The sequence below is a fragment of the Parasteatoda tepidariorum genome, chromosome X2 (assembly GCF_043381705.1).
Source record: "Parasteatoda tepidariorum isolate YZ-2023 chromosome X2, CAS_Ptep_4.0, whole genome shotgun sequence".
Taxonomy (NCBI): domain Eukaryota; kingdom Metazoa; phylum Arthropoda; class Arachnida; order Araneae; family Theridiidae; genus Parasteatoda; species Parasteatoda tepidariorum.
Window position 1 is genome coordinate 27,592,329 of NC_092215.1, and position 14,468 is coordinate 27,606,796.

General features: G+C 31.9%; 1 protein-coding gene across 1 annotated transcript in view; it reads right to left on the bottom strand.

Moving 5' to 3' along the window:
- Positions 1-245: 245 nt before the first annotated feature.
- LOC107445649 (protein Wnt-5a) overlaps positions 246-14,468 on the bottom strand; it is a 139,504-nt gene continuing 125,281 nt past the window's right edge. The window contains exons 3-6 of the mRNA XM_071188107.1: positions 14,111-14,379; positions 4,914-5,179; positions 789-1,886; positions 246-747 (exon numbers count right to left, since the gene is read on the bottom strand). Of these exons, the coding sequence (XP_071044208.1) occupies positions 1,685-1,886; positions 4,914-5,179; positions 14,111-14,379 (737 nt within the window). The 3' untranslated portion in view covers positions 246-747; positions 789-1,684. The remainder of the gene's footprint in view (positions 748-788; positions 1,887-4,913; positions 5,180-14,110; positions 14,380-14,468) is intronic.

The following is a 14,468-nucleotide window of genomic DNA, read 5'->3' on the forward strand; positions in this document are numbered from 1 at the left end:
TTCCAAATTGAAGCTGATTAAAGTAATAAGCAACAGTTATAGTTAAAGTTATTTTTAATTGAAGCTGATTAAAGTAATAAGTAACAGTTATAGTTGAAGTTATTCTTCATTGAGGCTGATAAAGTAATGAGCAACAATTATAGTTGAAGTTATTTTTGACTGAAGTTGATTAAAGTATTTCCAGGCAGCAAAAATGTAAGTAAGTGCCGCATGAGAAGTATTTTTCTGTTATTCTAGTTTCCTTCTTTCTTTTTTTTCTTCTTTTTAACAAAATCTATACATTTCCTTCAAAACTGAGATTTGAAAAAAGCTATGAGAGTTTACGCTTTTTATGCAATTTTTGAAATTTATAATTATAAAAAAATTATACATTAGATCCAAATATTTTACTTGAAGAGCTCTTTTTATAATTTTTGAAAATTATTCTCGAAAAAAAATAACTATACATTTGACACACCTGCCAACTTTTAATTCTTTTGCGGAGGAATATGCGAAGTGATAGTGAAAAGATAGCTGATGAACAATTGTAGGTAAAAATTTTATTAAATTGCCTGGATTTAAACACAGAGATCCCAACTGCTCCAGAATTGCCAAAATATTTAAAAGAGACGGTAGAAAACCGCAAACCAAAATTCGCAGATTTTCGGTTAATTTTGCCAACGTTTTAAAAGGCTCAACATGGCTTAACCGTTCTTTCTTTTCTTTTTTATTTCGCAAAAACTGGGCACCTGGGCTGCGCAGCGGCCCCTAGGCTTAACCGTTGCGTTTATTATCAAAAAATTGGGTGCCTGGGAAGGCTTAACCGTAACAAAGTGGCGTATCACTTAAGTCTTTGAATTAATAAGAAGTAATCGTGAGTAAAAACCCTGTAAGCCGAATTTACTAAACCAAGAATAATACATTAAAAGCCTAGCACTCGAAAATATTTATCAGCTGTACGGAGTAAGTTGGTATCTCTGTAAACATACTATTGTTTAAATAGCTTAATTTTATGAATATGATTAATTTATTTGTGTGCAGTGGTGATCAAAACTATTTTGAAAAAATTTAAAATTTCAATAATTAAGGAGAAATTTAGAAAATGTAATACCCTTTTAAATATAAATATGAAATATTACAGATGCACCATAATGGTTGGCAGCTCTACATTAGATTCAAATTTGTTTAAAAATTTCTTTATAATTCTTAAAACTGTTAAAAAAACTATACATTAAATCCATACTTGCTACTTAAATAATTCTTTTTATAATTATAGAAAAGAAAGGGAAGAAACTGTACACTAGTTTCAAAAACTGAAACTTGCAGCTGGCTTAATTTATATTTAAATAAAAGAAATTAATGAGAAATAAAGAATTTGCTTCAGTAGTGAAGCAATCATAATAAAAATGAATTAGTGAACACGTCCCGAGAGTATGAATTGTTTCTTTTTCAATGGCATTAATAATTCACCAACTCATAGTCTATGTGCGTGCTTAGAATAAGAAGAATATGTCAATTCGATTGTCGAAGAGCTCGTGCCAGAATGGAAAACATCTTTAACATCTTGTAGCTTAACGCTTCAACTCTTCATAAGGAATCGTTTTAAAACATCAAAAGAACTGATGTTGCATAACCTGAGGCCAGAAGTATTTCTTTCTGGTCTGTTTTTACGTTTATATCCGATTCTAGATGGACGAAGTATTTTTCAGTTACAGTAGTGCTCTTCTCTTTTAAAACTACACATTTCACAATGGACTTTGCAGCACCAGACGAACTTGCACTGGCATTTTTCCTCTACTTCTCGAATCACAGTCTGGTATCCTCTGCCGCAGCACAATAATCTGCAACCATCCATTCCATAGCTCGTGCTATTACATAGTCGACCACGAGTCCCGAGCACACCTAATCTGTAAAAGAAGAAAAAAAGGAAAATTATGCAGCATAAATTAAATTGTTAATATTTTGTTACTGCTGATATTTTATCCACAGGTTAAATTACTTAATTGTAAGGGCACTCTAAAAAGTAATATAAAGCACTTCCGCAATTGACAGTTATTGGCCCATTGTATGGAGGTTTCGGCTTCACAATTTCCAGACTAACGTCATGATGCATGGCTCACCGATTGCCTTCTGTCTCAAACAAGATGGTTCCCATGGATTTCAAGTTGTAAATATTTTGTTATTGATGATATCCTATCCACAGGTTTAATTACTGTATTTGCTTAATAGTAAGCGTACTCTAAAAAGCAATGTAAAGCACTTCCGCATCTGACAGTTATTGGCCAATTGTATAAAGGTTTAAGCATCACAATTTCTAGACTAATGTCAAGATGCATGGAGGCGGCAATGTATGACTCATTGATTGCCTTTATTTCTCAGAAAAGATGAAACCCATCGATCTGAAGTTGGGGGAATGGAATCCATGGATTTGAAGTTGTTAATATTTTGTTGTTGATGATATTTAATCCACAGGTTTAATTACTATATTTAATTAATAATAATCACATTTTAAAAAGTCATGCAAAGCACTCCCGTAACTGACAGTTATTGGCCAGTTGCATGAAGGCTGTCAATGGAGATGCCAGGATAGACCCCATCGCAAATCTCACAGTTTCGAGCAGGAAGGCAGGATTGTTTCTAGCGCCACGTTCCCACCAGATGAAAATACGCCTATTATCAGTATGAACAGATTATCAGGATGAACTCCTCAGGGAAAAGAATATCGCGTCATTCATTTCTCCTCCAGTTTATATGCTCTGTTACTCACTCCCAGCGGGCGTGACGGTGCCTCGCTGTTAACGTGGCACACATCATTGGTCGGCGAACATACAGAACTGTAGCTGCTGCGTGAAGATGGTTTCAGACAGTTTGTGTCGAAACTGTTGTGCCAGTAGCCGAGAGAAGGTGTTGTTGAAGAAGAGTGGCATTCCTATTTCGGTCTCTCCGAGCCGTTAGCGTTAAATAATGGTCCTCATTGGGTGTTGTTGCACGTCTGAGCCCTTAACCTGATCTTCGGCCTATATTTCCAGCCTCCAAATAACGGTTCCAGATCATGGAAATCACACTTTCTGAAACTCCAATCACTTCTACTACTACGGCTTGTGTTTCTCCGACCTCTAACTGGCCAAAAATTCTCCAAGCTTCTGATTCGGTTAAATGATTTCGCTGAGACACCACATTCATCGATCGAAACAACGTGCTTACTGAATGTCGAGCATTCTTTTTAGCTTTGTCTTACATTAAGTTGAAAGCCAAATTGAATTCGCTACCACTATAGCGTCGTCATTGACGTCAAACTCAAAATCTGCATACTGAGAAGTTTGAAAATAACAAACATTTACCTTTGCTACTCTCTTCTTCCATTTTAAGCAATAAGTGTTTTGCTTATACCGTTATTTTATACAAGACTTACAATATCTTTTAATTGTTTTGAACAGTGTACATATGCTGCTAGAAGAAAATAAAGTGTCAGTCCTTTCTTAATTTTCAGTTCACAAGGCTCCAGATAAGGAAATCCATAAATCTTTAACATCTGTTCGAAATGTTTATCATTTAAATTTTGCCAGAAGAGGGGCTTTATAAGGGATTGTTGTTGTTAAACTGTTTGGTTCTAAATGCAGGGATGCTACAGGTGACTATTTATCTAAAAGCTGGTAGAAACTTAATCCACTTTTATTTATTTACTATCTCTTTAAACTTTCAATCGTAAATGCCACTATGACTTACATTTCATATTATTCATGTAATAGCATTTTTCACTTTCAACAGAAATCTGAAAAAATATGCTACAAAAAGAGCAAATTTTAACCTCCTTAAGTAAAAGTTTAAATTTTATTAGTCAGTACTTTTTGCTTTTTAGTGGTCCGTGGCAACTTTGTAAAAGTATCAGGAACCTTCTTATGCTCCAAAAATGCTTCTTATGCTCCAAATCCTTCTTATGCTACTCTTTCATCACGGCAGACGAGAAAACTCGTCTTTCAAGAATACTCGCCGTGCTCCATTGTTGCATTAGTGAATATGGTTATTGATTACAATTGATTATTATTTTTTAAAGTAAAGTAAAAACGTTTTATTTCAATTTTAGTGCTTCGGAGGAACTCTAAGTGTTAATGGTTGTCTTGATCTGCTGAAATCTGTGAGAGTAAAAGATTTGGTAAAATGAATTATAATTGTATGGTAAATTAAATTAGATATTTTATGGAGAAATTTCATTTATTTTTTAAAAAATTTCTTTGCTGTTACTAGTCCTAAGAAGTCTGACGAGGTCAGACCAGGTAGCGCCTCATATAACTGAAAGTCTCCACACAGATTTTTATTGGTCGTCCAATTAGACCACCATGGAGGTAAACGAGTTTACGAAAGAGCCATTTAATAGAAAATCTATTAAAAATTAGAAAGAGGTAGCAAATATATGTCAAATTTTTTTTTTTAAATTCATGAATATGATTGGTTTGTCTTATATACTTGTCAACCATTACAGATTCATTTCTCGAATATACATGATAAATTTCTCTCAAGTACTTTTAAAGTGGAACTTGGGTTCATGTTCACAATTGGCTTGCTTTTTAAATAATCTGCGCAGACTGCTTATAAAATGCCGTGTGGAGACTTTCTGATGTAGGAGGTGATGGACCAGGTCCAAGAGGCAGTTGACTCGACGAAACTAAATGACTTGGGAGGGTCTTGAATAAATTTACTCTATGCTTAGGTCCAAACAATCTGGTGTTTGGCAGATCGTGATCGTTTCCTTTTATGCAGATGGCAAAATTTTTCACATCTCTGAAAGAGATGCTCTGAATGTGGGCAATAACTAGCCATGTACCATCTTGATATTCTAATATTTTAAATTATTTAATTGCTTATGTATTTAGCAAAATTAAATTTAAGGATTATAAAATGAAAATATAATGTTCAATTAAAATAAAAACTCTTACGTTTCATTACGGACGCAGTAATCAGGCGAGTCGTCGAGATAAACAAGATCCTTTTTGCTAGGTCTTTTTACATTTTTACGGACTGGCCGTAATTTGGTTTTGTGTCTTCTTTCAACTGCTTTTACAAGAGTGGCACCATCAAACTTAGACGTTAACAAGTCACCAATCTCTCTAAAAGGTTTTAGTCGTCTCCAACAAACTCGCATTGAGCAAGAGCCAGAAACACCGTGACATTTGCAAACTAATTCCATTTTTGATCTTAAGCCCTAGAATAAAATATATGCAATTAATAAAATAAACTGAAATGTAAAAAAGACTTCTTGTTTTTGCTGTTATATTTTTATGATACAGAGTAATTCATAATTCTCTTCTTGAATTCAGGAAATTTATAATGAATAAAAAATAATAATGATAAACATGCATGCCGACTTTTTCCATTCTATTGGGAAATTTTCTTTGAATAAAGTATAGTTAATAACTTCTTTGATTTTTGCTTAAGAATTTTCATTATGGTAGTTGAAAAGTAGAGTAAAAACATTTAAGTCAATAGCAATTTTTTATATTTTGTCAGGTTTTTACACATATAAGGCATGAGATCTTAAGGGATTTTTTATGTTTAATACATAGGTTTATTTTTTTGAAAGTTTTTAGTTTGAGGTTGTCAAAATAATTATAAATATAATTTTATAAACACAAAGACAGATAATAAGGAAAAAATTTGGCCGTGAGTTGGAAGATATGATTATAATTGATTACAAATTTTAACTTTAACAATTTTATTTTAGATGTAATAAATTTGATTTAAAACGATTTTGTCCACCACCATATCTGCGCAATTTAGATAAATATTAATGACCTGCTATTTTTCAAGGAAAAATTCCATCTAAAGTATAAAGTTGAAAAAATAAAAGTTTTTATTTCGAGTAAAGTTAAAAAAACGTAAATTTACCCTATTAAATATTGTTGGGTGATGGAACGTCGGTGTTTCACTCACATCATTTCAAAAAATGCAATTTTATATGCAAAAATCAAAATTTGAGTAAAACCGTTGGAATAGTTCCTGAGAAATCTAATTTAAAAAATACGAATTTTTCAAAATTCTATTATTCAGCAACTAGTCAACCGATTTCGGTCAAATTTTCAATGTTGCCAATAAAAATTTACGTTCTTCAAAATGATGCAAAAAATTTTATACCTTAGAATATAAAATTTTTTCGACTATTATTAAGTGAAATGATGAAAAATAATAAATAATTATTAAAAATCATTTTCCGCAGAATAAAATAATTTTAATCTTTGGATAAAATAATTTTATAATTGTGTGGAAAAATGTTTCAATTTGCTTAAAAAATTCTCGAGACATTGCGAAATACTCAAAAAGTAATATTAACATTATGAGTTCCAAACTTCGGACGGCTCTTCTAACCAAACTATTAGAACCATATTTCCCAGATTACGGCTACCCTCTATATTTCGGGAATCTGAAATCTGAATCCGCAGAAAAAGGTATGTTTATTCAGAGAAAATACGTTTTTGTGTCTGATTTCTTAACTAATAATATCGTCTATACTAATTAATTAGCATTTTTGAGATTTGCCTCTCGAACCACTAAGATGGAGTCCTAGAACGTGAAGATCCGATCATTAGATAGAAAGTTATTCCGGGTAGTCCTTTCTTTGGCGTTCTGTACTACCACTTTTTTAGTTGCTTTTTTTCATTGAAAGTTGAGTAAGGCATTGATAACTAAGACTCCATATAAATGTATTTAGTGTACCAGTAAATATATTTAGTGTAGGTATCAGTTGAGATTTTTAACTTAGTGATAACGCACCATATAAATATCAATGTATTTAGTGTAGGTATCAGATGAGATTTTTAACTTAATCCCCAAAGAAAAATTAAAAACCCGATGATCATTAATCAGATACTTAGTACCAGTTTTTAATTTGGCCATTTTCTCTTAGTTTAGTATTTGAAATGGGACATTTCTATCTTTTATCTCTTACCAGTACTTTAAAGTAGCGATCACCAAGCAGAGGTCTGCGGAACACTGCAATTAAATAGTCTTTAATCATTATTATTACTTGACTTTTCTTTGTTTTCCTTGGTTGCCATGTTAAATTTCATTAAAAATTTACAATATGTTTATTTGAAAACTTGCCGCATTTAATAATGATTCAATTAGTACAATAATTTTAAAATTGCTGAGATATGTAAATTTGATTGGGAAGGTGACATTTACAAACCTACCCTAATCATTTGGAAAAATTTTCCCTTGCACAAAAAAGATGAAAAAATGATGAAGTAGTCCACGAGATAAAATGTTTTCTGCCTGGTGGTCCGTGGCGATCGCTGTTCTTGAGTACCATATTACATCTATGCCAAATTCTCCCGGTCAAACGGGAATTTTTTTTTTGTATTTAAGTTGGATGGGAATTTTAAGGTTTATAATTTTATTCTTGAATTAACAAATTTAATTTACAATGATTTTGACCAACATTATGTGTAATCAGTTTAAACAAGCATGTAAGATCTGTGAATTTAAGTGATGCCATAACTAAACGAAGTGAGATTGCTTAAATTTTCATTTATCTACCATTTAAAACACAGTGAGATGATAGGGCTTACAGGTTGGCATCAATGCTACGATTTTAATTCCAAAAATAAAAAGTGGTTGAAATATATTTAAACAATCTTTCACTTTGAAGAATCTAGAAGTTCGTACTCATCCTATATTTAATAACACCTTAAAAATTTACATTTTGTTAAGAAGTTTACGACTTAATGTGGTCTGAAATAGTAAAAATATCATTTTCGTCACGGGAGCTGCGCTTACATGCTACAATCAAACTAGTTCAATAAATAAAAAGGAAAAGAATTTGACCAACAGTTCAAGCACATATATAAATGTATGGCACTCATGAGACAAGCCTGCATTTAAATGGTTTTTGCTGCTTTACCACTAAAAAATAATATACTTTTTCAGAAGTTGTGGTGAAGAAGCTGGGTAAAAAAATAAACTTGCTCCGGTTTGAAAAAAAATATTTTCTAGTGGTAACATAATTTTAGTTATTTTTAATTTAGATTTTTTCATTTATCACAGCTACAGATTAAAAATTCAAAGAATCATAAGAAATGCAACATGGTTGCAGCTATCTCGTGGTGTCTTTTTTAAGGAGTGGGCGTAATTACTATTCTTCAAAGTTTACTATTTCATTTGATACCAATTTATTAAAACTTTAGAAGAAACCGGATCAGTTTATATCCTTGGAAATAATACCACGTAGCGGTCCAGATGAATCAGGACAGTGCCTATAAGCCCTTAAGTCTTTTTTCTTTCTTTAAGTGGCAATGAAGTCACTTCATAATTTGATTGCAGTGGAGAAAATTTATATAGCTTTTGCTACAACAACTAATAAATATTAACAATGAGGGTTCACTTTTTAAATAGTCTGCGCAGACTACTTATAAAAAACCGTGTGGTGGCTTCCCTGGACTAGAGGTCTTAGCGTGGAGGTAACGAGTTCGATTTCGGCAGTAGTTTTGGATGTATTTTAGTGATGTTTTATTCTTTTTTTCCAATGCCCACATGGGTTGACATTTCGTCAATTCAGGCGCATTAGGGCAGATTTGTTAGCCACTCTTTCAGGGGTACCATATTAGGTGGGCCAACGTTGCTCCCAGAGTAAAGGCAGATAGTACAGAGAATGAAAGAGCATCCATACTTTGTCCGAGATTCGAACCCAGAACCTTTCGGATGCATGCCAGTTTCCTGACCTCTACGCAATCCGGTCGACTGTTCTATTCTAATTTGTGTTTTATTAATTGTTCTTCAATTTAATTAAGCTAGTGCGACGTAAATAAAGTACCTACCTACCACAACTTGATTAAGACTTATATGCTGTCTTTTTAAAGAGCCCACAAGCATGCACATGTATGTGCTACTATAAATAACTTTTAAAAATGTTATTTGTGCTTATACGCATACCCTCCAGGGCTATGCGTATAGACATATGCGTTCAATCTTTCTCTCGCCGACACGAGCCAAAGACTGTCTTAAATAATGGTCCAACAAATAATGGTACTTAAAATAGTTAAACCTTGTAACCATAGCCACTTCCACTGCTCCTGATAAATGGCTTGGGCAGTTCTTTAAATAGACAAACTATAGCTGTTAATAAGTTTGTGTATTTCATTCTTTACCGAAACAAGGTTCATTTTTACTCTTTTTTTATTAAGGTGGAATGAATTAACCCTTAGTGTAATTCTCACAAAGTATTATTAAAATTATTATAATGATTCATTACAGAGATGCCGAGGAGACTAAAAATGTAAAAAGTGGTGACTAATAAAAAGCAAAAATCTATTTCAATAGATTACAATTAGCAATTTTATCTAGCATATGTCTTTCAATTTAGTATAGACAGCAAATAAAAAGAATGTTTTTGTTTTAAATATAATAATTTGTAAAAGTCATGTTGATAGTTACGATTGAATATTTAAATAGATTAAATAAGTAAAAAGGAGTTGAATTTCTCCCATTTCATACATTTTCAGCCGCCTGTAGAATCCCTGAAATTATAATGATTAATTATAAATAAATTAGTTGGCAAATATCAAAACAATAAGGAACTAAAAGTGTAATAAAATGATTTTAGCTATCTTATGAGCGATGTTGGACTCAATAACAGAATTCGTACGCACCGGGAAAAAATTAAAAACTGGTATCAATTTTGTTACAAAGAACCTGAAAATTTCTTAATATTAGCTACTACTATCGAATTAAAATTTCACATCCTCCACTTTTGGATCTTCATATATTTACTTAGAGAAGCTAAATTATTCTGGTAGCTACAAACATAATAATATAAAAAAATTATATTAGTATTACTACCACTTTTTATTCTTTTAGATATGTATGAACCCTGAAATTAATGATAAGTGCAATTCCACTAATATGGCACTATTAGTCCGTTAAGGGTTAAACTATCCGTAACTGTTACTATTAACAGTTATAGAATTAGAGCTGCCAACCTGCATACTTTTTATAGTGAAAATTTAGTCAACGAAAGTTTTTGAAATTTTATCAGCACTTAAAATCATCAAAACATGCTTAAAAAGTCTTTGAATTATTTAAATGTCGTGGTGTTCAAAGCATTTTAAATCAATTCTTGAAAAAAGAATTTTGTTACAACATAAATTGTTAAAAATTTTTCGTAAAAACCGCAGAAGGCGGGAGTGGTATTGGGAAATAACACCCTCTATAATGACCTCAAAATCGACAAAATAGACGAGTGCCTTTTTAAACTCAATGCATCCTTTTTTAAAGGTGCCAAAAATTGTTCAACATGTAAATTCAATAAGTTATTAGACATTGATTTCATAGATGACAATAAAAATTTCAGCCCGATAACCGCTTTTTTCTTAAGCGACTGTGTTCTCTCTAAGCATATCGGATAATCATGACTAGTGCACAGGGAGTCTTCCCACTTTTGTAAATTTGTAAATAGTGTAAATATTCTTTCTTTATCTCTATCTTCAATTTGTTCCCTTTATTATGTATCAACTTGCGACTTATTTTTATGTATGACTCAGACTTGATTTTATCAACTATTGTTCATTCTGAGATTTAACTTAACGTTAACGCAGCACCTCCCTTCCCTTCCACCACATATTATCCAATTTAGATGAAAGAGCAGATATCCATACATGGATAGGTACTCTGAAAAAAGTTGATTAGTTAGTTAGTTAGTGGTATTGGGTTGGCCAAAAAAACCGAAGTATATTTGTTTGGAAATCTGCAGAATTTGCTCAAAATCATATTTTTAGTTTAGTTAACTTTTTGTCTAAATGTACAAGTTTGTTAAAAACGTATAGGTTTATATATATATACACTTTAAAAAAAACATTTAAGACAAAAAGGATCTTAATGTATCGCACCATAAACGTACATGTAAGATTACCCTTTTTCGACAACTCCCTACGTAACACAGAAAGGGGAAAATCAAAATTCCCTCCAGTAAATTATAAAACTTCCTGGTTCGGAATATCTTACTAAATTGCATAAAAACTGTACCTTGTAGAGAAAAATGGATAACAGATTTTAAATCAGCGACGCAGAAATATCTAAGATTCGTTCAGAAATCTCACGCAACAGAAAAAAAAAAATGATCTCCATTAAAAATCATAAAATATAAACTAATTGATAAAGTTAAGATGAAATATAGAAGAAAAGATTAATATATTCTTACATTTAATCATTTGCTTACGGTGCATGATAGAACCCGATATTCTGGACCATCAGTTGCACTATTACACGTTGAATATCACGCTAATTTTACATGGCTTGCTCGTCAGGCCACACGGTAAATAACTACAAACTAAATTTGCAAATATAGACAGATTTTGCTAGTTTATAAAAGGTTTAGCATGACTTCTCTGAAAAAAGTGGTAAATTATATATGCCTACAAATTGTTTGAAAATAGTGGTGGATAAAAATCTACTAAATTGAATTTATTAAACCAAGAATCACAATAATTAAGTAAATTTTGAATAAATGTTCTGCAATTCCATAAAAAAGTGCAAAATTTATAGTTCTATATCATGTTATACGCTGACAGCCAGCTATTTCTCGCGGCCCATGTGAAAGGTCAGTGTCAGCAAGCGGTGGCATACGCAGTCTAAATGTAATTTCAGTGTCAGCCACCGGTGATTGACGCAGCCTAAATATAATTTCAGTGTCAGCCACCGGTAGTTGAAGTGGCCTAAATGGAGAATCCAGTGTCAGTCATCGATGGCTGATGCGGCGCTCAACGTGTTAAGCAGAAGTTTAAGCCATCACCTTCTACATCAGAAAGCCTCCACACGGGATTTTATAAGTAGTCTGCGTAGATTACTTAAAAAGCGAACAAGTTATGAGGATAAGCCTAAATTCTATTTTAAATGTACTTAACAGAAACATATCGTATATATTTGAGAACTCAATCTGTAGTGGTTCACAAGTAAATAAGACAGACCAATCTTATTTTTAAATTAAACAAATTTTTAGACATATATTTGCTACCACTATCTTATTTTTACTAGATTTTCTATTAAATGCATCTTTCGTAAACTTGTTTACCTTCATAATGGTCTGATCGGACTACCCAGACAAAAAACAGAGTGGAGGCCTTTATTTATAGGAGGCGTTGGTTAAGCTTACCTATCTGATTCAATACATGATCATCTAGACATACCTGCCAACTCTTCCGGATTTTCCGGAAGATTTTATTTTCATATTTAAAGTGGTAGTAAATATATACTATTTTTTCTTTTATAAATTTAATTTTTAAATGATTTTGATCACCACTATTCTTACAAAAATTAAGCACATATATCAATATGCGTTACTATCATGGTTGTCAACTTAAGTTTTCTCAAATACAACGTATTTGTTTGCTTAAAATTGAAGTTTTAATTCCATTTTAATACCACTGGGAAAAATTATAATGGAAAGGATTAAAAGTTGGCAGGTATGTCTAGAGTGTAATTTCATTACTCATTATAATTTTATTTCATTATAAAATAGTAATGGAAGGTTGTGACAAGTAAGTTAAGAGACCGTGTTTTTATCATGAATTTTGAAAATACAAAAAGACTGATGAAGAAAAAATCTTAAATTTCTAGTAACCATAACATTTACGTGAAAAAAATGCTTAATTTATATTTAGCAAACCATGCAATTACATTGAAAATTTACTTGAAATATCGAGTCATAAGTTTCAGGACAGGGAACAAAAGTGGCATTTACATATCCAAATTAAGTGATTAACCCTAATGTTTATAATAAGATAAACTTCAAGTTTTTGAAATATTTGAAAGTTTTCAATTGTTTTTTTTCTTTAAAAAAAGAAAAAGAAAAATCTTTATAAGAAAGAGAAATTGACAAAGGTTAAGCACACAAATATCACACTTTCTGGATCATGACACATAAATACAAATGAGTGGACAGACTATTAAACTAGACAAGCTATGTGCGCTTTACAATTAATTGCTCTCGAGTTTTAACTTTAATAATTTAAGGAATTCGCGGAAGGTTTTAAAATTTTTTTAAAAAGATGAAATCTTTATAAGAAAAAGAAATTAAATAAGGCTAAAAAAGACACAAATATCACACTTTCTGAAGAATGACCCTTAAATATAATTGAGCTGATAGACTATAAAATTAGACAGGATATGTGTGCCTTATAAGTAATTAATGTGTTTATTTAATTTTATAATCGAAGAGATTTGCGAAAAATAATGATAAGCCACAGTTTCAAATTGTTCAGGAGAGCGTTTTAAGGTAAAATCACTGGGATTTCCATGTCGGAAATAATATGTTTCAGTGTATTTTGCTACTTTCTAGAGCAGATTTAACGAATTTAAAAGATAAATTATTTGTTTTTGAGATATTTGGAAGGTTTTAATTTTTTTGAAAATGATAAAAAGTCTTTATGAGAAAAAGAAATTGAATGAGACTACATGAATATCACATTATCTGAAGAACGGCCCGTATGTACAATTCAATTGATAGACTATTAAACTAGATGTGTGCTTTAAAAGTAACTACTTTTGAGTTTGTGACTTTTATAATTCAAGAGTTTCGTGCAAAAAATGATAAGTCACAATTTCAAATTGTTCAGGAGAGCGTTTTTGGTAAAAACACTGCGATTTCCATCTAGACAATAATATGTATCCGTGCACCATGCTGCTATCTAGCTGACATTTCACGAACTTCAAAAGTACTTACTTGAAATTACATCGAGGAATTGTTTGATGGAAAATATCAACTCTGAAAAAAGCGTGGCTAACCCTCTCTAAAACAGCAAATCTCGATTTAAAATTTTGGTCAGGTAAGACATTGGCAAGTGCGACCCTAAAAAGCACATTCTAAGTGAAGCGACATACTTTATCTCTTTGTTGTTTAAGGAATAGTGGTTGCTAAACGTTTAAAAGCAATTAGTTTTACATTTCTGGTGGCTTGAAATAATTGTTGAATTGCCAGTCTGGCGACACTGCACCGGAAAGGATTAACAAATATATCTCCCGAAGCCCTTCGATTGATTACAATTAATTGAGAATTAAATTTGATTGTAAATATATGAGTTATTACCTATGTAATAGTATATAGAATCAGAAAAAATAATGTATAATGTTTATAAATATGATTACTTACTCTTCTCCCGGCTTCATTGTTATGTATGTTCATAAGACCTTCAGGTGCGCGTTGATCTTCTCCTGAATCTACGAAATCTTTACTGAATCTTGCTCCAAATTTGATATCGTCAGAGCAACCTCCCCATTTCCAACGGCCACCATTGTCACGTTTTCTTACTAACTCGTCACAACGACATTCGCCAAGTTCTCCTTTACTACATGCTCGAGTCACACTATATGCTACACCAGCAGCAGATATTGCATACACATACGCTTTCTCTCTGCTACCTGCAAAATAAATATAAAACTGTATAAATAACTTTTCGTAACTCTGATTGAGACGCTTACGAGTAAGCAATATCTGTTACATCAGCAGC